Consider the following 23,954-nt stretch of genomic DNA (forward strand, 5'->3'; position numbering starts at 1 on the left):
TTATTATGGGCTACCTTTCATTGGCATCTATACCTAGCAAATGTTGGGTCTTCTCTACCATTATTGTATAGGTGGGCTAAGAAACTATTTTATAATTTTGAGGATAAAGTCATGGATCTTCAGCATTTTTAAGCTATTTTGTCATTATGTATATCATTGCTGCCTTTATAATGTTACTACTCATCTTGACTCTAAGTTGAATGCACACTATGATACCAGAGCTGAAAGATTTCCCAAGGTGTCAACAAATAGATGTAATGCAAGTTTTTCTTAAGTGGTTGTAATGTTAAATACATATTTCATCACTGTTTCCCCTCAGGTGAGTGCCTAATTTCCTAAATTACATACCAGAACATGGAATCAGAGTGGTGATACATTCAATAGGACCATGGCATATGGAGTCATGGTGATAATGCATGCAGTGGTGTATATTACTCAGCAAGACACAAAGCCAGAAAGTAAAGAGGGATATGTCTTTCTTTTTATAGAAACTTATTCTGCATGGACAATACTGTGGCCTCATAAAAACCTTCTTAATCCTTTCTAAGGGAAGTGTGCCCAAAGTCCCAATCTCTCTGTACTCTAACTCCACCTCATAAAGGCTCTCTCCCCTTAACATCACTATATTGAGAATAAAACCTCAAACATGACAATCTTTGAGACAAACCACAGGATAAAGTGAATGAAGCACTTAAGGAATGTTGGAAGCAGTTGCCAGTGAACTTTAACTCTGGGTAAATCTATGACAGTATGGATCTTAAAACCATTATAAGTAAACATATCAGCTTCCTCTCTACATCCTTCAGGTCCTCATCAATGGGCCTTGACTCATGCTTGTTCTTTCTTAGGCAAGATGAATTAAATACAGGGCTTTGTGCATACTGTGTACACTTCTATCACATTTGAATATGGACTCTCTAGGGCTTATAATTTTATTAGACTACAACTAGGAATAAAATTTATTTTCTTTAGAGTTAGTAAGATTCCATCAGTATTTCATGGTCTTTATCATCTTCCTGGGATAATATAAAAGAAGTGGACTTCTTGTTTTGAGATGGTAGATAAGGTAGATAATGCTCCCTTTGTTCCCCTGTTCTTGTAGAAAGTACATTTGAAGATGAAAGTGATTGCTTACATATTATATGAAACTTTGTAAACTTTAAAACATTAAGCTTCGTAAACATTAAAAATGAAAAGAGTCACTTGGACAAAAGAAAGAATGGAAGATAGAGGAACAGAATTGTTCTGTATATCCTGCCACTACCAATGACAAATGTGGTTGAGGGCACCTAGTACAGTACATCACATCTATGTTAGATCAAACCCACTTGACGGCTGGTGTGGTAATCATCCCTGAGGATACTGATTCCATATTTTGTTTCTTAGATAATGCAGGTTTACCTATAGAACTAAATGGACATTTTTCTTATATACTTTCATCTTTTTTCTTTATTCATTTAAAATTAATTGAAATCAGTAGATTTCATGAAAAATATTTTTATGTTAATTTTTATTTTAATTTTACATATCAATCCCAGTTCTCTCTCCCTCTCTCCTTCTTTAACTCTCTCCCACCCTCTCAGGCCCCCCAACCACCCTCCTCTTTCTTTCCCCCTCACTCCATATGTAGGGTGATGCCTTCCAGGAGGGGTTATCTAAATCTGTCAAGCTATTTCGAGTAGGGACTATGACTTATCTCCTGTCTCTAGGTTAAGGGAGTATCCCTCCACAGGGGATGTGCCCCCAAAGTCATTTTATGCACCAGGAATACATACTGGTTCCACTGTCCAAGGTCCCTTAGACTGCTCAGGCATTCTAGCTGAGACCCATGTTCAGGGTATCTGAGTTAGTCCCATGCTGGTTTCCCAGCTATCAGTCTGGGGGCCCATTAGCTCCTCCTTGTTCAGGTCAGCTATCTCTATGTGTTTCTGCAGCTTGCTCTTGTCTGCCCTCTCTTCATCTAGATTCCAGTTCGGCTCAGTGTTTATTTGTGGGTGTTTTCTTCTGTTTCCATCAGCTACTAGATGATGGCTACATGATGGTGGATAAGTTAGTTGTCAATCTCATTATCAGGGAAGGGCATTTATGGTAGCCTTTCCACTGTTGCTCAAGTTGTTAGTTGGGGTCAGTCTATAGGTCTCTGGACATTTCTCTAGGTTCAATTTTCTCTTCAAACCTATAATGGCTCCCTCTTTTATGGTCTCTCTCTCTCTCTTTGAATTACTTTTTTTTCAATGAAAAGATGAGATCATGTGGGTTGGAAACAAGTCACTCTGGCATAACTTTCAAGTCTCCCTGAAGATTGAATCCCTAAGGTCTATAAGCACACTATAACCAGTTTCCTTTACAGTGACACTTCCTCACAGGAGTTAGAATGACTTGACAGTCTGACAGATACTTTAAGTGTGAAGATGAATTAAAGATATATCACTCCTGATGGTTCTATTAAAAAAATGTCAGTTGAAGTAAGCAGTATTCTAAAAACATACTAAAACGCATTGGCAGATGGACAATTTTTGGTAGGTCTTTGTGAATGTGAAAACCAAGCTGAGAAGGAGTTTGGAAGTTCTCATCTGTTGCCCTGCTTTGAAATACATATTTAGAAGCTTTGATTTTTTTCTCTTTGACATTCCTCCAGTCTTCCATGATTACCTAGTTAGACTAGTTCATAAAGTACACACTCTGTCTAATGAGAGTGGTGACAGGCAAAGAGTTCTAGACAAAAATGTCTTATTAATTGTTACTTTGCCTGCAAGTCCACCAGCAGAGCTTCTTGTTTGGGGGAATGGATTACAAGTGAGACAACTCTGAGAAAGGAAACATTTCATTTACTCCTGGAAGAACAAGTAGTAGGGATTGAAGGTGAAGCACAGGATAGAACAAAGTGCAGGGAATATTAAAGAAATGTCAGAAGTTATAGTCAGGTATTATTTGCTTCAAACTCACATTTGAAATAGTTAAGACATCCATGCAACCCTCATTTAATGAGTGGCTCTGCTTCAAAATATTAACATCGGCAGTGACTGAAAGTTCTATTCTTACCAAAGAAGTGTTACATAGTTCTCAATGGCAGAAAGCTCATCTTGTAAGAATTCTAAACCTATTTCTCTGTTTTATCCATACTATTGTTAATTGTTCACAGAATTGTTCATTTCTGTCCCCATGAATTCTTTCAAGATATGTAAATATAGTTTCATTTCTCCTTACTTCCCAGTATACATTTTCTTGTCATTATGTATACCATGTTGTAAATGATATAAAAACTTTATTCCATCCCTGTAAAACTAATTAACTTTTATTTATTTCATTTATTTTAATTTTGAAATTATGATATAATTACATAATTTCTTCTATCCCTTTCTTCCCTCTAAATTCTCCTATATACCCCCTCCTTGATTTTTCAAATTTATGGCTACCTTTTCAAATGTTTTGTTGGTTTTATATATATATATATATATATATATATATATATATATATATTATTTTATTTTATACATATTATTAAATTCATAAACACAGCTTGCTCAGTTTATAGATTTGCTTGTACCTGTTATCTTTCATTTCCCTATTCTTCCTGAATAAAGGAGAATGAGAAAGGATAAATATTAGGACATGAAGAAGGATTTAAATCCAGGTAGTGAACACACGATTCATGCAAGAGTGTGTGAAGTTAATTGTTTATCTAGTTTTAACTATGTAATTGATTTTTGTGGTGGATAAATGCATAAAATATAATAAATAGTAAATATTTAGAAGCCGATGTGAAGTTTCAGAAGTTCTAATTGTATAGGCTTTGGGTCTGGCTAATCTCACTGCAAACTATTTCCTTTTTATTTAAAAATATTTCTATTTTACATACTAACTCAAGTTCCCCTTCCCTCCCATTATCCTGTCCCTCACTTTTCCCTTTCCCTTCTCACCCCAGTAAACTCCACAGAGAGGTTAAGCTCTTCATTGAGGAGTCAACAAAGTCTGCCATATCAAGTTGAGGTAGGACCAAGCCTCTCCCCACTGTATAAAGCCTGAACAAGGTATACCACCATAGGGAATGGGCACCAAAAAGTGACTTCATGTAGGTGGTGTAGTTACTGGTGCCATTGACAGCCCCCACAACATATCAAGCCCCAAAACTGTCACCCACATTTAGAGGTCCTAGTTCAATCCCATGCAGGTTCCCAGGAAGCCAGTCTATATTCTGTGAGCTCCCAGCAACTGTCTCTGTGGTTTTCCTCATCATGCTCTTGACCTTCCTTGTTCATATGATCCTTTCTTTTTCCCTTCAACTGAACTCCGGGAGTTCAGCCCAGTCTTGGCTGTGGGTCACTGCATATGTTTCCATCATCTACTGGATAAAGATTCTATGATGACAATTGGTTAGTCACTAATCTGATTAAAGGGGAAGGCCGCTTCACTCTTGGGCATATACCCAAAAGATACACACTCAAACCACAAGGACATTTGCTCAACTATGTTTATAGCAGCATTATATGTAATAGCTAGAACCTGGAAACAACATAGATACCACTCAACTAAAGAATGTACAGAGAAAATGTGGTACATTTACACAGTGGAGTACTACTCAGCAGAAAAAAAAGAACAATAGTATCTTGAAATTTGCAGGCAAATGGAAGGAAACATCCTAAGTGAGGTAGCCCCGACACAGGAAGACAAACATGGTATGAACTCACTCAGATATGGATTTAAGACATAGAGCAAAGGATTACCTGGCTACAGTGTACAACCCCAGAAAACATACGTTAAAAAAAATAAAGGAACCTAAGAGGGAAACATGAATACATATGGAGGACTCTGGGAAGGAAAATAGTGAAGATATCTAGGTAAACTGGGAGAGGGGGTAGAAGGGGGATGTGAGATCATGAGGGTACTTAAGATTCTTATTTGAACATTCTTTATAGTAAGTTTAAATTATAAACAGCAAAATATACATGAAGGTAAGTATAGTAAAAGAAACAATAGGAAAAAGGACAAAGAACTCATCATTCAAAACTACGTGTGACAACAGATATACATAAAATATTAAGGCTTAACATTTTTTTAATGACAAGTATTGACAAGGTATATTATAGTAATAATCACAAACTGCTGTTGAGAATGCAAAATGGTACAGACACTATAGGAAACACTGGGGTACATGAGCTCCCCTTTATTCAGGTCAGTTGATTCTGTGGGTTTCTCCAGCCTGGTCATGACTCCTTTGCTCATCACTCCTTCCTCTCTGCAACTGGATTCTAGGAGTTTGGATCAGTGTTTAGCTGTGGGTGTCTGTATCTGCTTCCATCAGATACAGGATAAAGGCTCTTGGACATCATATAAGGTAGTCATCAATCTTATTATAGGGTAGGAGCATTAAAGTTAGCCTCTTCACTGTTGCTTAGATTGTTAGATGGGTTCATCCTTGTAGATCTCCGGGCATTTCCCTAGTGCCAGATTTCTCCTTAAATCTATAATGGTTCCCTCTATTATGGTATCTCTTTTCTTGTTCTCCTCTATTCTTTCCCTGTCTCAAACTTCCTGTTCCCTCATGCCCACCTCTCCCTTCCTTTATCTCCCCTACTTTCTCCTAGCTTCTTCTTCCCTCCCTCCATGCTCCCAATTTGCTCAGGAGATCTTGCCCCTTTCCCCATCTGTGGGGGACCATGTATGTCTCTCTTAGGGTCCTACTTGATTCTTAGCTTTTCTGGTGGTGTGAATTGTAGGCTGGTAATCCTTTGCTCTATGTCTAAAATCCATATATGAGTGAGTACATACCGTGTTTGCCTTTTTGTGACTGGGTTACCCCTCTCAGAATGGTTTCTTCTGGTTCCATCTATTTCCCTGTGAATTTCAGTATTCCATTGTGTTTTTCCACTGAGTAGTACTGCATTGTGTAAATGTACCACATTTTCCCCATCCATTCTTCCATTGAGGGGCATCTAGGTTGTTTCCAAGTTCTTGCTATTACAAATAATGGTGCTATAACCATAGTTGAACAGATGTCCTTTTTGTATGTATGTGCATCTTTTGGGTATATGCCTAAGAGTGGAATTACTGGGCCTTGAGGTAGACTAATTCCCATTTTCCTGAGGAACTGTAGTTTCTCAAGCTAAACATTGTCTTATTTCATGAACATCTTCTATGTACTCAATTAAAAGAAATAATTTCAGTAAGCATATATATATATATATATATATATATATATATATATATATATATATATCAAAGCATCATGTTACACCTTAAATACATAGCACTCTTACTTGTCAAATGTACTTTAATGAATTTGGGAACAAAAAAAATATGTATATTCCCTGAACTCTATGCAAATTTTCCTAGTGGCTTTATTTATATTTCTCTGAAACCAAAAAACAGCCCAGAAATTACATCAGTAACATGAAATAAAATGTGCTATATACATTCACAGGAATGAAATATTGACCCATGGCACAATATGGATGAATGATTAAAAACGTTATAAATGAAAAAAAAAAAAACAGACACAAAAGGCCACATGTTGTATGGCACAACTTATATTAAATGTTGAGAAAGAGTCAGCCTATTGGAACCACAAGTAAATTAGAGGTGACTAGGAACTAATTATGGGCAAACTGAAAAATAACATGACTGAATCTGGGACTGATAAAACCCAGATGTGGTGGTGTTAAGCAGATACATATATTTGCCAAAACCCAATAACCGAGTATAGGCATGGTGAAGACCTTTAATCCAAGCACTCTGGAGGCAAAGGCAGGTGGATCTCTGTAGGTTCGAGGCCAGCCTGGTGTATATAGTGAATTCCATGCTGGTTGGGGCTACATAGTGTGATTTTGTGTCTGAAAACGAAAACAAATCATTAACTAAGCTTTTCAAACAAATTTATTTTATTTTGTAAATTATATAGCTAATAAAATAAATTTTATTCGACTTTATTTGTAGAAAGTTAAATATTTTGTGGACTATGACATTAAAAAGAAAGGAGTAGTCATGACATTCCTTGAGGCTGGGATTCAAAGTTTTCTTTTTGAGCCTATTATAAGGAAAGATCATAAGTATAGTAACAGTGTTTTCTCACCTGTGGTGGATAGTAAGCAGGGAGATGTTTACTTGCTACCTATGAAGTGTCAGTCTCTGCAATATCTGTATACAGAATGTGACATTTTGCTGGTCTTTCCAACAACAGTCTTTCCTTTACTTTCCTTTTTTGCTTTAGCAAATTTCAATATGTTTGAGGTACATTTTATTCTTGATCAGCCTAGACTAGTTTCAGACCAGAGTATTTGGCCTTTAAAAAGGATAAGTTGTATCCCCAAAACTTGCACAAATTTATGACCATTTCTAGTTTATAGATGAAGAAATTTAGGCATAGATAAAATCTAAAATGCATGTAAATACTCAGAGATGTTATTGGTGTTGATGTAATTAAACTAGAATTGAAATCCAGATATAATTCTAGAGCCAGTGCTAATTAGTATAACCTCATCTCTTAAGGATTAAAACAATAGCTATCTCTTATTAAGTGCATGTTATAAAGCAGATGTTATGTTAATTAGTGTATATGCATGATTTCTATTGTTCTGGAATGTTTATGCTTCATGAGGGCTCATTACTGTTTTCTAGTGTCCAACATAGTGTCTGGCACAAGGCAATCATTCACCAAAGATTTATTAAATAAAATGAGCAACCATCTGTGGTGGATAATAGAGGTTCCTTTTATGAATATTGAAAATGAAACTAAAGGTTGTTAATATGCATAAGAAGAATGCCAGCTTCTAAGCAACTGGTACATATGTGCATAAATCCATATCTGTCTCAATGTCAAGGAGCTAGGGAAAGGCTACATATGGAAAGGGATACCTCTAGTAATAAGGAAATAGAAATAGGATTGCTACTGGTGGTGGTCAGACACTGAGAGAATCCCACCTGTGTTTTCATATTCTCCAGAATCTTCTCATTGCTCATCTCACTGCTCAACTTTGTGGTCCAACTATACATGGAGAAGAATGCATGAGTGGTAAGTGATTCTCCCTTCTTCACTAATACTTAGTTTTAAATGCTATATCTTTAAATAACCCTTATCTTTGTTCATTTGCATTTATTTTCTTTCCAAGTCTCTAGACAATCTTGATTTAGGACCTGGGATAGTGGGAAACATTTCTAAAAGGGGAATAGACACAAGCTAAAGTACATACTCATCCAAACAAAACATTTCATCTCACTGTGCTCCAAAGGTCACTGAGTAAGTATAAGGTTTGAATATCTGCCTCTGGAACACTAACTGAAATGCCATAGTTCTTTACCTACATTATTTCTATATGATTAATTCAGGCATCTCCAGTATGATAACATTAAGATTCACTGATACATTGATGGGTTTCTGCTCATATTAGAAAAGAATAAAGATGATCTATTATATAATGAATAGATACAGTAAAAAACAACTCTTCCATTATCTAGTAATGTCTATGGCTGCTATGGATATATGTTATAAATTCAAAAAAGAATTACTGAGTATCTCTGTGTTACAAAGAAGGATATTGTGCCCTGGAGATATAAAGATGAATTTGTATTTCTCTTTTTTTAATCTCACAGTTTAATAAAAGACACAGACATTTAATAATTCATTACAAGTGATACTAGTATTTCAATGGAGAAATATGTGGGGATGTAGTATATTAAATGACTTATAGTAAGCCACCTCCTTGCTGCTCATTTGGAGACTTGGACACAATTATATTTTCTATAACAAAACATCTCCAGAAAGAAACAGGTACTGGTGAGGAGATATTTTTAGAGAGCAACATTATGGTGTCTACAAAACTATAATGCTATAAATGGTTTCTAATGTCTGCTAAATGCCAGTAATTGTAAATATCTTGGGCCTCAGTCATATGTAAATACACATGGTTCTTTCAGCAACATAGATGTTACAGATGTGATAACTAAGGCTCACAGAGGCAACTTGCTCAAGTTTTCACAGTCTGGGTTAAGTGAGATTGAGGTTTTGATTCAAAGTATCTAATTTCAAAGTTCCAGATTCTTTAAAAACCACTATTTAAAACTGCTTCCAAGAGCAAATTGTGTCAGACGTATATGCTGAAGATTCTAATTCCAAGTCTAACATCAAATCATTGTAAGTCTTTAAACATTCTTATTGTTTGATAATTCAATATATGTATATAATGTATCTTAATCATACCTAACCCTGACCCGCCATCTCCCATCAGAATCCTCCCATCACTTTCCTGGAAAGTTCATGTTCTCCTGTAACATTGGTGTTCTCCTGCAAAGTTCATGTTCTCCCAAAAAGTTTGTGTTCTCCTGAAAAGTTCATGTTTTCCTGCAAAGTTCATATTCTACAAAGTTCTTGTTCTCCTAAAATTTTCACGTTCTCCTGAAAAGTTCATGTTCCCCCTCAAACTAGGTTTCCTTCAAAGTTCATGTTATCCTGCAAAGTTCATGTTTTCCCAGTTGGGTTGAATATGGAAATCATGCCTTCCTACTTCACAGCTTATTAAAGAGATAATTGGAATAGTAGGAAGATACTTAGAACACACAAAAAAACTCTACATGTATGTAAGATGTTACCAGCTGTGGCATAATACACTGCCAGTTCTTGAGTATCATGGGGCATCTAATCTCTGTATTGCTTACCCCAAGTCAAAGCTTTGTAAAGAGAAAAAAAAAAAAAACTAACTAGTAAGGGCCTGGCATTAGACCATAGTGCAGGGACCCATAAACAAGATTCAAACCATGTGTCTGTTTCTTAAACCTCATATTCATCAACTGTAAGATTTCACTAATCAAATGGTTCTCAACTTTCCTAATGTTATAACCCTTTAATATAGTTCCTTATGCTGTGGTGACTTCCAGCCATAATTTTTTGTTGTTGTTGTTGCTACTTCTTAACTATAATTTTGCTACTGTTATGAATCATCATGTAACTATCTGAAATAAAGATATCTGATATGAGATCCCCATGAAAGAGTAATTTGACCCCAAAAGGGTCGGGACCAACAGGTTGAGAACAACTATTAATGTTAGGCTTTTACAATATTTCATGCAACCACAAAACATGATATATACTAAGTTGAGTATATTAAGCTTTCTCTACCTTTATCAGAGCAGGAGGTTGCCCAATACCACAGGGACCTACAAACACAAAAGAAGTTTGAATCTAAGTGGGCTAGGCTCTGTCAGCTCATCAGTTGCAAGTGGTGTTCAGCACTAAGTGAATTGCACTTAATGAATTAAAGATGAAAAAGACAGCAGGAAACACGAATGCAGGAGAAGAACTTTCATTTCAAATTTAAAGGGCTCATTTTATGACTACTTGCGATCAGTAGATCAAATTTTTCCATTCTTCCCCTAATTGTTTACTTGAAACAGTGTGTACTGTTTGAAATGATGTGAGCATAGGGAACAGACGAAGAAACCAAACTAAGCCTTAAAATTGGTAAACAAGACCTGAATACCTTAGCTATTAAGTCTTCTCCAGAAATAGGGACTGTAGTATGGATTCACAGTGGGTAAAGTTTGACTTGACAGGTAGATATGCAGGTGAGAATCTAGCCATTTCCTCATAGTTTATCTGTGTGTTCAGGCAAGTTATAGAATCTATGGGTTTGAAAGAGAAATATTGCCTTTATGACATCTCACTGTTTTCTTATTCTTTGAATATCTATTCTAATATCCCACTGTGGAGGAATTCTAGTTCTGCTTGTTCTCCAATGATAAAGAACTCAGAACTTCTCTCACAGAGACAGTCTTCCCATCTCTATTCCCACTCTCCCAATTTTATCTTTAAATATCCTTTTGCTCATTCCAGAGAATAAAGCAGTCTACATGAGACTCATTTGTAAAGCATTGCTCATATATCAAACTTCCCTCTTGCTCTATGACTTAGACTTAACATCACAGTATCTTGGTTACTGACTTGGAAAACAGCAAAACTGCAGCCAGGAAATGAAATAATAAACATGAATGTGGTTATTGGGAAATATAAATCTTAGTGCATGTAGATAGAGAAACCTATTAGCAAGTGTAGCTCCTTGATAGACTTAAGAAACATTATAAAGGAAAACTAGGAAACTGGGACAGAATATCCATGGTTCTTGTAACTTCATAAGAGGATAAGTTACGGGTCCAGCTGAGGGTGAAATAAGATTGAAAATTAAAGGAAAATCTGAGATATCTGATTCATGGCAATGGGCAAAGGGACATAGTGATATTAGCTGGTATGGTGTAGTTACCATATGGATATGTAGATTACCATTCTGTTATTCAAAGAGAAGGATAGAATGTTGTATTCCTTTGGAAGGGAGCTACAAAATCCCAAGAAGAGCTTAGTTGCTGCCTATGATTCTTTATATCCAAGCTATCCAAATGTCACATGCCCAGACATGACCTGCACCGGAACACTATTTAAGGAAGTCATGAAGGCTTAGAAAAAACAAACCACATGCCATACTTTAAAGTCTGCTTTGGGGACACATTTCACTTCTAAAAATGACACACAAAGTATTGATGAACATACCTAGAATCTTGGCTCTTAGGCTGACTACAGTACTCTTCAGTATGTAGATAAAGATACTTGGGTTCAGAGATAGAAAAAAAAAGTCTTCTTCAAGCTTATTCTTCTGAATGGTAGAAGAAGTAAATACAAGCTCCAAACACTATACTCCTCTGCTCGTGCTTATGAGAGGGATCAATGCCTCAATTTAGCAGCTGTGACCACAGATTTCCATAGAAGTTTTGAAGCTCAAGAGAGAATTATAGCTTTTCTGGATGACTGCATGAACTCAGATCAAAGAATAGCTTAAAAATACGATGGTGTAATGTCACACAGTTTTCTAATAAGAAATAGAGCACTGCTGGTCTGTGATAGTCAGCTTTGTGTTACTAGACCCAATCAGGTTAAGGAAAAAAAAGATTATTTCTTGGCTCACTGGTTTGGAAGTTTTGATCTGAAGTTGGCCCTGTTGCTCAGAACTTTTGGCAGGGTAGAAGCACATTTTAATATGTTATAATTTGAAAAAGCAACACATGAGAAAAAACATACCATGTGACAGAGTTCAAGCACAGGGGTTTTTATTAGAGGAAAAGATCAAAAACAAGGAAAGTGGAAGGGGGAGACTGGCCTCTGCAGACAGGAGCAGCAGGAGAGAAGAAAAAGATGCAAAGAGAGAGAGAGAGAGAGTCAGACTGAGACAGGGAGAGAGGGAATGAAAGAAAGAACGATGGGAACATAGTGAATAGACACAGGTGATGCTCTTACTGGCAAGAGCTGGCTGCATATCCTGTCAGAACTCCAAAGGCAAGCCTGTACAAATGCCTCAATAGTAAGATAGGCCAGGACATGAAAACAGAATAATAAAGAATGGACCTTGAACCCAGTATCCCCTTGAAAACTTGCATTGGTAACCTGGGCCTTAAGCCCTACATCTTAAGGGTCCCACCACCCTCTACTTGAGCCAAGCTGGAAAACAAACCCTCAACCCATGTTCTTTTGAGGGACAATCTAGATCTTATATATAGCAAGGGATTTCTTGAAATGTGGTCTCAAAAGGATTTTAGAAAGCAATTTAATGTCCAGAGAAATTATTAACTATAATTTTGAGCCAAGTGAATATAAACAAAATAGCTTACAACAATTTACTAAAACTAATGGTTTTAATAGTTGTCATAGATGAAACATGTTAATATTAAGAAAAAAATTATATCTATGAAGTTTTGTATTGCATCTGGTCCAGCCACACTAGTCTCATGCTCCAAAACATATGCATTTGAGATTGCTGCTTTCTTTCTGCTTTGGCTCTTTAAAGAGAGACCTTTCAGACTGGCAGTCTATGCAATAGCATCTTCTATGGGCAATCCAATAGAAGGTCAGTGATCTCAGGAAAAAGTAATTTCCTGACTAAAATGACTGAGTAGATTTCCTCTGAGGGGATGAGTCGTTGACACCGACAACGGTGGCATTGTATGATTTGCATGGGAGCTAATGCTTTTCATTTTACCAAGTGTTTCATCCCTGATGCATAATTAGGAAAATTAAATGTTAAGCCACCTTGAATACATAATTCTGTATAGAAGCAAGAGCACTCACACAGATATGAGATTGGTGAGGGTAGAAGCGAAGGGCAAAGACATAAAATAAAAGTTATAATCATACTCTTCCAACTTAAAAAGAAGAGTTTACTGGAGGGCCACAATCCTTTCTTATTTCAATTCTGAAATCAAAGAGGTTTTTGAGATGGAAGTCACTTTTTCATTAATTTGTTGCTAAAACCCAGTTGCTAACAAAACTTGACCTGATTTGACATGAATTTCATCTATATCCAATTCAGTATGAATATTCAGACATTTTTCCTGCTGAAATTTTAATGGCTTAATTATGGGATGTTTCCCTAGATACTGTAGGAAATGTTATATAATAAACAGTATTACTTTTTGAAAATCTGAAAAGATGAAACTTGAATTATAAAACACAGATGACACAACTATGGACCTAGAAAAATGATAGCTAACATTTATGGGGCCTCTGACATCTTCATGGAGCTGTGTAGATCTCATTTCATTTCAGTTACCCGTCAAAAACACTATGAGGTAGGTGTTTCAAGCATGTCTTTTATGAATAGATTTATTTATTGCACTATGAAAATATTTTTGTTGAATATGAGAGGCATTATGCTTTGATAACCATATATGGAACTGCTAAGACAAATGACAAACTATAATTTAAAATTCACTGTTAACTTAGGCCAGAGGCTATACATTACTGCCTGGAATGCATTCAATATGAACAATGCCATAGGAGAAATGCTGTGATCCATGGACATAAATATGAAATACACATATACATGAACACATATTTATATGCATTTTACATATATATGTATGTGTGTATGTGGAGAGAGAGAGAGAGAGAGAGAGAGAGAGAGAGAGAGAGAGAGAGAGAGAGATGCTGTGCTTACAGTATATGGGGAATGTTTTTAAAGTGTGGACAGTGATTCTCAGTGAGATTAAATAACATGTAAAGACCATATAGCATTTTGTTTTGTCAAGATTTGGGCCCAGGTCTTTCTTATGGCAGAGCCTGTTGTTTACAGCATTCTACTGCCAACTAAAAGATGGTGTCAGCTGTTTATGGACTTTATGCAAAAGTGGAATAGGGTGTCCACTGTGCCATATCACTTGTGCACCTACTTACTTTCTAATATACCTTCTTCCATTCCTTACTTCTCTGTGATACTGATACATCTTTATTCCTTGAGGCACTTTTCTTTGCACAGAAACCATCTACATCACAAATCAAGAGCAGCCCAGGTTGTAAAGTACTGATTCTTGGAATCCACCCCAGTTCCACTGAACCACGTGTTTTAGGTATTAGAACTAAGTTGATTGCTATGCATATTGAATAAAAAAATAACATCCTGTGACAAACAGATCACTAGCTCTTACTAATACCTTATTAACTTATTACTAGTTGAAAACCAGCAAGAATGGCAGTTACAGATGGGAACCTAGAAAGGGGATGTCTAGAAGGTACAACAGGACCCCAGAATACTAAGATATGGAAAGGAAATAAGGCATGGCTCTATCTTTCTCCTTTGGTGACATGTGATATGCATAGGCCTCATGAATAAACACTCATTGATCAACTGTAGTGAAATAATTGGTCTAGGGAGTAGGAATGTTCAGTGAAGCCTATAAAACCAAGTCTTATTTATTTGCTTGTTATTGATAACATCTCACTTTGTACCTCTGGCTAGCCTGTGTCTTGCTACTAACACTTATCCCTCCTGCCTTGTATTCCCAAGTACATCAAACACATGGATTACAGGTATTTTATATAATATATCCTGATCACATTTTAAAGGAAACAGGAAAACAAAAACAAACAAACCAGAGAGAAAACAAGGAAAAATACACAAGAAGCATACACACACTGAAAATGTAAAATGAGAAATCAAAATATGCAAGCAAAGTATCTGTAAGACAAAAAAAAATACCCAAACAAAGAAATATGAGACAAAACAATCTACAAAAATAGCACTGAGATAAGTTTTGTTGGCCATCTACTGCTGGGCATGTGCCCACCCTTAAGTGTGGTTAATATGCCCAGTAGGACTCCACTGAAGAAAACTAATTATATTTTTGCAAGTACATGCCAATTGGAGATAGCTTCTTGGTTAAGTTTGGAAGCTGGTATCCACTTTCCCCTCCCAGCCCTGGGACCCTGTCTGGCTTCAACTTGTGCAGGCCCTGTGGATGTTCCACAATCTCTATGATTTCATGAATTCATCAGTCCTGTTGTGTCTGGAAGACAAGGATTCCTTGGTGCCCACCATGCCCCTTGCTCTCAGAATCTTCATGTGTCCTCTTCAACAAAGCTTCCTGAACCCTGGGGGAAGAGAGGTTGATGAAGACATCCCATTTAGGAATGACATTTCAAGGTCTCTCAGTATCTGTATTTTGTCCAGTTGTGGGTCTATAGTAGTTCCCATCTACTGTGGAAAGAAGCTTCTCTGATGATGGCTGATCAAGACACGGATCTATGCATATAGCAAAATGTCATTAGGGGTCATCTTGTTGCTATGTCCCTACAGCATAACAATGGTATTTGCTTTTTCCCCCTAGGTCTATGGCCTATCCATTGAGAGATTTATAGTTTGAAATGTTCACTGATATACTTTTTTGTGCCCCCTGGGAGCCAATTGTGTATGCTACACAAGGAAGGGCTATGAAAGGAACTGAAGTAAAGAATAGTTCAAACTAACTGGCATGCCATATCTTGGGGCATTATTTTTCATTTTTATTGGTTACTTTATTCTTTTTATCAGTTCATGGAGGAGTATTGAACATTTTGATTTTCATACCTTTAAGAACATCCAGTTCTTATTTGTGAGGTTTTCAATATTACATGCTTATTTTACTTGTGATGTTCTAATTATTTCCATAGCAACAAAAATGTGACCTGAGACAAGGACATGGTAGAAAGAAACAGATTAACAATACTGCATTGAGACATCTGGCAGCAATACAGGTTTAAAGTAGTGAGTGAGAAATACAGTCAGTGATTATTCCAAATTAAACACAGTAATTCACAAACCACAATACACATTCTAATCATATTGGAAATCTTGGAAAAGTGTGAAAAGTTATTCACTAGGTTCTTGATGAGCCTTAGTATTTGTGTTCCTAAAAATCTCTCTGGTAAAATCCAATGCTCTTGTCCCCAGATCAGGTTTTGGATGATGTATCATCACTCTCAAGCAGACTATGAATAGCTGGAGGAAATGCTATTTTGGATTGCTGCCATGAAGAGCATACCAAATCTGATATTAACTAGCTGAGTGACCTTGGACAAACATTTTTGTTTCTCTGAGTCTCTGTTTTTAATCTGTGAAATTATAAATTTTGTTTGTCTGGATCATCGCCAATACTATTTTGAACTGTAATTTAAAACCCTTTGACAGTGATTATAGAAGACATTTTATAATAAATTATCAGTATGAAGTTTGATGTCTATACTTATAAAGATAGGGAAGAGAAATTACAGTGTCTATGATATATATTTTCTTAATTCAAATCCTCTCTTCTATGTGTCCCAAGGTGATATGTGTCTTCTGAATGTGTAGAACATTGATATTCTCCATGAAGAAGCAGTGAAGAGTAGAAGATAACATTTTTTGTGGCATCTCTTCAGCTCAACTCTCAACATTCTTTAGCGACATTGAACAGCTGTTTCCTGCTTGTACATGACACTGTCTTTTCTGATCCCAAACCAAACCACTTCCTGTCCCTTTGTCTTGTATACTGATACTGAATTTCTTTTCAGTTCTACATAATTCCAGGAGACACAATGGAAAAGTGCACAGAATCACCACCTACTTTAAACACGGAGACCTCCTTTTTGAGAGAAGATAATCTGATTCTGCAGCCACAAATGCAGCATCCAACTGAGGACAACCCCACATTAAGAGGGCAAGTTGTGCCTGCCCAGAGTACTCCAGTGATGTCTATACCCTACTCAGGTGACAATCTCCCTCAATTTCATGGTGAGCCAATCAGTGTCACAGGGTTTCTTGCTCAGGTCACTACCTATTTGACAGCTCTCGAGATTTCCAATCCTGCAGACAATGCCCGAGTCAAGCAATTTTTTGACTACCTGTCCCAGCAGATGCAAAATTGTGACATCGTATCGGAGTCCAACCAGAGACATCTATTGAAACAATATGAAAATTTTATTCTTGAGTTAAAGCAGTCATTTGGTGAGCCTATGAAGCAAGAAATTATCCCTCCTGTGAATGTTCAGGTTGACAGTGAAGACGGCTCTCTGCAGGATACTACTTTCCAACCTCTTGCTCAAAATCTGAGTTACAGTGAGACCAGCCAGAGCAACCAGTTCCAAAACAGACAAGCTAATTCCACCCATGATGAAGAAATCACAGATATAATGGGCAATTTACCTGATTTGATCACCCAGTGCATTCAACTGGACAAAAAGTACAAAGACAGGCCGGAACTCCTACAGACAGAAGGTCAGGTTCCAATGTTCTCTTCCCCAAACCATCTCAGCACCATGGCTCCACCACCAAAGGATGAGTTCAAGCCATTTCAAGGAGTCCAAATGCCTGTCACCCCAGCCAAGAGAGCCCGCCAGCAAGAAACTCAGTTATGTCTCTACTGTAGCCAGGCTGGTCACTTCACAAGAGAATGCCTTGCTAAACGTTCTCGAACTCCAGCAAGGAGAAAAATGCAGCTCACTAGTTAAATGAGGATAGGAAGTCACTTTGTAAACTCATATCCCTGTCACCATTGGCCTTAGTGATTTATACACTTTCACAAACTTCAAAATACAAATGAGTTGCTGTGGAATCACTTTAAAAATATGCATGACCATTTATATCTCCAGGGATTTAAACAACCAGAACTTGTTGGTTGGAAGATATCCCGTCCCCAAACTTGACCCAACAACAATGATGAAGACAATGAATAGAAACATTATAGTTATGGCCACTTCCATTAAGAATTCTGAAAATTTGCAGATAGAAGTCTCTCCAGCCTGAGTAACACAGAGAAAAATAATTCTGACAATGTATTCGGATTTACATCTCTACCATTAAATGAAAACTTGGTTGACTTTGATGGCCCAAGTCCTATAGCTTGTGTGCCTAGGACTGATCCCAAAGCTTTTCTCCACTTCTTTGCTGATTTATTTCTTAGTTTGTCTGGGTTCTTTGTTTGCAATCATAGTGGCATCATCATATCCTACCAATATTCTTGTCACTGAGAGACAGAATCTGGATTCTGTTCTACATATTAATCAGACACTAGTGCTGAAACAAGCCAATCTTCCTGGACCTGAATATCTGCCACTTTTCCACACAGCTATATGTTTTGTTGACAACTAAAGATACCTGCTTATCCAACATGCTGAACTTCTTGTCTATTGGCAAACCAGATTGTATGAATCTTTGAATTGAACACTGCTTAATTATTGACACCTTTCTTTGATGAATAGCCTCTTGGACAATTAACATACTTTAAGTCTGCCAACCCATGCTTAGTCATGTCTCCACTAATGTTCCTATTTTAGATTTGAACACATATATGGATAAGTCTAATGACTTAGGGTAATAACCAACTAAGTTATTTAAAGTCATTTGTTTAAGGAGTACTATCATAGTTATTTAACATCAACATATTATTGCTACCTGAACAGAGACAAATCTCCACTAAGAACTGACTTTTCAGCCTGCGGTAGTTATGACTCTCTGGGCCTGACTATTTAAAACCACTGCCAATTGCTACCAAGCTATATACTCTTATTGACTACCTTTGGGTGTTGTCATATTCTTGAGGACATTGGAAAGCAATGGGATGACATAGAACTTTTGCAACCAACTCATCTGAAAAATCCTGTGCGTATATATTAGCACCATCTGTGCAAAAAACTCAAAAAACTGGGGTGTTCTTTTGCTTGTCTTGTGCTCTTGGCACACATCAGCTCTATGTATAAATAGATGATGTAGATGATGCTTCTGCAAAAAAAAAAAAAATCGAATGGTGTGCTAGAAAGGCACAACTTCTTAGAAATGTTAACCTCTAAATGTTGCTTAGCATTTGCTGATAATTATCAGCATTTATTTCTTGCTTCTTGGTGCTGATGTATTTCCCCATAATGAATATCCTGAAGATCAGTTGTTGCATATTCCTGAGTAGCCATCAAGGACTCTCAGAACATGAAGTGCCATTGTACTTTGGTCTTGGTCCTGGAGAACTGTGCTTAGTATTCAATGCTGTATCCCAGATTGGGTCTCACTGCTCTCATCTTGTAACACCAAGAAATATCTCTTCATCCATCAGTGCCTCACTAACCACTGTGCCAATCCATACTTTCATTCACAAGCAGTTAGTTCTTTTGTCAAGAGCTTGCTATATACCTAAATTACTACATAAACTGCCATAATAAAGAGATCTGAATGCACACATTCTGCTTGAGTTAAGAAATCCACACTGCAGTACTGGGATTGTATGAGAAACTATCAAGTAGAGTTGTTTGAATGTTGATTGATTTTTGGATTTTCATAAATAATCCTCACATATATCTTTTAATTCTATAATAAAGAACTAGTCCAAATGACCTACAGTCATTTTTTTTCTATTTATTTTTCTCTTTTATGGGGTAGGGGTGGTGGAGAAGGAATAAATAAACACATCTTTATTTACAGGTAACATCATCTTCAGTGTAGAAATTCTTAAACAACATGCAAATGTATACACAATGCAAAATTACTAAAAATCTTATAAAGTCATGGGATACAAGAACAATATATAAAACTCAATCATATTTATGCAAATAAGCAGCAAACACTAAGGAAAGGAAAAGGTAAGAAAATCCACTTATGTAAATGAAACAGATCCAGATTTGTGATCACAATTTAAGAAAAAGAACTTTAGCCTTGTACAACAAAAGGGGCAAAGCAACAAAAGGTGCAAAGTATTGTTGAAAGTAACTAAAGAACATATTCATGCAGAGAGGCAATTCATGGTCACAGATTAGAAGATTCAAGGATTATTTTTGTAAAAATTGACTCAAGATGGTCCTAAAATCTAAATGGAAATGCAATGTATCAGAATAATGTGGTGTTTCAGTAGGATAGCCATTTGGAGTCATGAACTGATTTAATCATAGAAATTAACCTTGTGTTTGATAGTCAAATGAATTTTAATAAAAGGGTCAAATGACTCAATTAGAAAAAATATTGTTCAAATGATTGTATTAATATCATAAAGCAAAACTCTTAAGAACAGATCATTTATATCAGTGCAAGCTAAAGTGGGAAACATTTTAAGACCTTTGTTTACATAGAATCTATCTGGATTGGCCAGTAGCCTGGCACAAAGTATGTGCCAGCTACAGAGGAGGAGAATTCTTGGGAGAGCAGGCAGAGAGAAGCTGCCAGAGAGATACTATGAAGCAGCTGAAGGAGTAACATGTTAGGGTCTTCTCCAGTAAGATAAGGTTATGTGGAAATACTTAGACTAGCAGAAATGGGTTAATAATACAGAGAGAGCTAGCCAATAAGAAGAATGAGCCATCTGCCAAACAGTTTATAATTATTACAAATCTCTGTGTGTTTATTTGGGGCTAAACGGCTCTGGGACCAGGCAAGAAAGAAACTTCACCCCCAAATACCAAAAGCAGGAGACATAATAAAAGATACATTTGGCTTTATAAAATGAAGAGTATTTTCATAAACATTAAGAAAAGGAGAAGTATTGCTACACACTGAAATCTAAGTGCTTGGGAAGCTGAGACAGGTGGATAGGTAGTTTGGAACAAGCTACCTGGGACACAGTAAGACAGAACAAAATAAAGAATAGAAAGAAGGAAGGAAGGGAAGAAAGGAAGCAAGAAAAGTAGGAAGGGTGGAGGGAGCGTGGAGGAGAAAGAGAGGAAGGAATGCAGAAAGGAGGAAGGGAAGAAAAGCTACATGTGGGTAAAAAATACTTGCTAATCATGAGTTAGATAATGAACTTGCATCCAGAATATAAAGAACTTTTAGCGCTTAATAATAGGACAGTCCAATTAAAAAGTAAGCAAAGTGATAGGTAAATATCTATGCAGTACATTTTAAAAGTATTTAACATTAGTCATTAGAAAAACTAAATATATCAAAAGGAGGCATCACCATTATCAACTCATATGGCCTTTTAGTCATTTTCTTACTGACCATAATGTGTGGTCTTCGATGTCAATAGGAATATTAGAATGTAACTTGATTAGCCATCCTTCTTTACCTTAAGGTCACCTATTTTTTGCTGTAGGTCATCTTTCCAAACCTCATAACTTTATTTCCCTCTTAAACAACATACACTGCAAGAAATCTTTGGCTTTTACAGTGTCCAAGAGAAGGTACTCAGTTCAGGGCTAAGAACTTCCACTCACTTTCCACTTCCAGAGGTCTCTTGATGAATTATTCTCAATAAGTGACCTCTTTTACATGAACTCATTCAATGAAGTAGCCTAACAGAGCAAAGCTGTAGGTCTTAAGTTTGTATGTTCTTAATTTTCCTGTTCTTAGAGCATAGTTGTTCTTTACTGTCTTCGTATATAGTTATGTGTCAAACCTAAATCTTTTCTTTAGACTAAAAGGGGGATTGTAGTGAAATATCCACCCTGCCCACAAATGTTGCACTGACCACGCCAATTGGGGCATCGGGACAGGTACAGGCATGACCAAGGGAAACTAGGTCTGGGGTCCCCATTCCTAGCACTCGATCTTGCTTCCTGGTTGGAGACAGAGACCATCTGGAGGCATCCTTGGGGTGAGAACCCGCTGGTGGTCATCTGTTTCTGGTGTAAGTGATTTCTCCCCGAGTAAGCATCCATCAGCCTATTTGTTTCCCCAAGTTCTTATTTATCCTGATATCTGGTATCAGAAGTGAGATCTATAGAGGTATCATGCACTATATACTGTCACTTTCAACTGGAATGACAGATAAAATAACATAACAATTATAAAATAAATTATAATTAGTTGGACTTAATGAAACTAATTAGAATCCACAGACCAAAAAAATTATGATATATATCCCACTCAACAGTATAGTCTATTAATGTAAAAGGCTTTAAAATACCCCCCCATCTAAACAAAGATGCAGTGTTAGGGAGACAAATATGCTATGATTGATGTCATCCTGTTTGGTAGGTCCAAAATCTAAGTCTGAGGAAGAAATTAACAACAGAATGGTTTTCAACGTGTCTATACATAGAAGGAATGAAGTAAAAATAGAACACTGACCTCCTTAATCTCAGAGATGAGATACTAAACTGCATTCCATTGATAGGTCAATTCCTGAAATGGGATTATGTTACAAGGACATCCCAATTTGTATCATCAGCTACTGTGATACCTCACTTTATTCTTACTTTGTAACCTCCTAGTACTCTGCTTATAGTTGTTTTCCTATTTAAATTTTGTTTTTAGACATTTGCTGGTCATCCGACGTGAGTCTGAGTCTACTAGCTGTGTGGCACTTACCTCTCATTGTCAGTGTATAAAGTGGTGTTTGCCTTACACAAGTGTTTCCTGGGAGGATTACTAGTACTAATCCTTTGTATTATCCCAATCACCTCTGAGTACTGGGAGAAAAGCTAATACTTTCCCTATGTAAATTCGGTATCACAGTGTAAATCACCGTGCATTTGCAGAATGTCAGTCTCCCAGAACACCTTCCCTTTATTTCTTGCATCTGTCGAGAGATTTAATACAATTCCTATTATATCTAATGTTGTAACTCTCCAAACAATCTTCACGCATAACAGAAGCAGGTAGTTGCTTTTTCCACTTTACTGCATTCTAGTTCTGATTATACTCCTATGAATGAAGACATAATTAGAGGTTAACCACTGAAGATCACTGTATGAGAAGTATATCATTAACCTTACTTATGCCACCTCCATTTTGTGAAAATTACAAAATACTTGAGCAGTATCACTTCTCTTGCTTTTACTCATGATGATCTAATTACTCATCCTTTCTTGAATTCTGGGGTGTCATCCTGCAGAACGTCTATTCTATTACCACGTTAGTGATCTCTGAAGAAAAACAGTCTATGGCCATACCATCCTGAATGTATCCTATTTCATCTTGTCTCGAAAAACTGAGCATGTAGGAATATTTCACACACTTAGGATGTGTGTGGGATCTTGTGTAATATCTGATGAGAGCTTTGCATTGGTAGACACTTTACTGTCCCTTTAGGAAGATTCAGAAACTACTTGGTCAGAAGGATGAAAAACAAAGACTCAATGGCTATGAGTATGTTATCTAGCCAGCTTAGTGAGAAGCCAGTTATAGTTGTAGTCACTAATCCTATCCATTTCATAGTAACACCATAGGGGACTATGTAGACTTTGATTCATATAATGTAGTGTTTCATTCACTTGATTATAAAATCTGGCTCTGTGGCTTTTTAGGAAATGGAAAGTTAATTGTTGGTTAACACCTATTTTATGCCAGACACTGTAATGAGAACTTTGATTTGTTAATGGCTCTCAGTTAAATCTCATATTACTAAAAAAATGGAATATCCATTTCTAACATTTCATGCTCACTGAATATTGATGAGGTAGGTGTTATAAATTCAATTTAAGGATAATGAATAAAGATTTAGAGCAGCTGACTTATCTGCCCCAGTCATGTAGTTTGTAACTGAGATAAATGTGAAAGCACATCTCTTCTTTCTCTTTTCATTCTATTTTTTAACTGCTGGGATTTAGCCAAGGGTCTCACACATGCCAGGAAGCAGTCTACCACTGAGCCTCATCATGATCCCTAAAGCACATCATTCTGTTGCTACAGCTTTGTGCTATTGGAGACAGAAGGGAAATATGCTTAAGTCACGCCCCTCCTGATTAGCTTAGCTGACTTAATTACACCTCCCAC

At 36.7% G+C, this 23,954-nt stretch overlaps 1 protein-coding gene across 1 annotated transcript; it reads left to right on the forward strand.

The window, feature by feature from the left end:
- The first annotated feature begins 16,606 nt into the window (after positions 1 to 16,606).
- Rtl4 (retrotransposon Gag like 4) lies at positions 16,607 to 18,101 on the forward strand. The gene has a single exon (XM_051179007.1). It carries the CDS (start codon positions 16,859 to 16,861, stop codon positions 17,768 to 17,770), a length of 912 nt encoding a protein of 303 aa, XP_051034964.1. The 5' UTR covers positions 16,607 to 16,858; the 3' UTR covers positions 17,771 to 18,101.
- The last annotated feature ends 5,853 nt before the right edge of the window (positions 18,102 to 23,954 follow it).

This window comes from Phodopus roborovskii, unplaced genomic scaffold (assembly GCF_943737965.1).
Source record: "Phodopus roborovskii unplaced genomic scaffold, PHOROB, whole genome shotgun sequence".
Taxonomy (NCBI): domain Eukaryota; kingdom Metazoa; phylum Chordata; class Mammalia; order Rodentia; family Cricetidae; genus Phodopus; species Phodopus roborovskii.

Excerpts from the sequence above, each read along its gene's own strand:
- Rtl4 (XM_051179007.1), top strand. The coding sequence starts at position 16,859 with ATGGAAAAGTGCACAGAATCACCACCTACTTTAAACACGGAGACCTCC.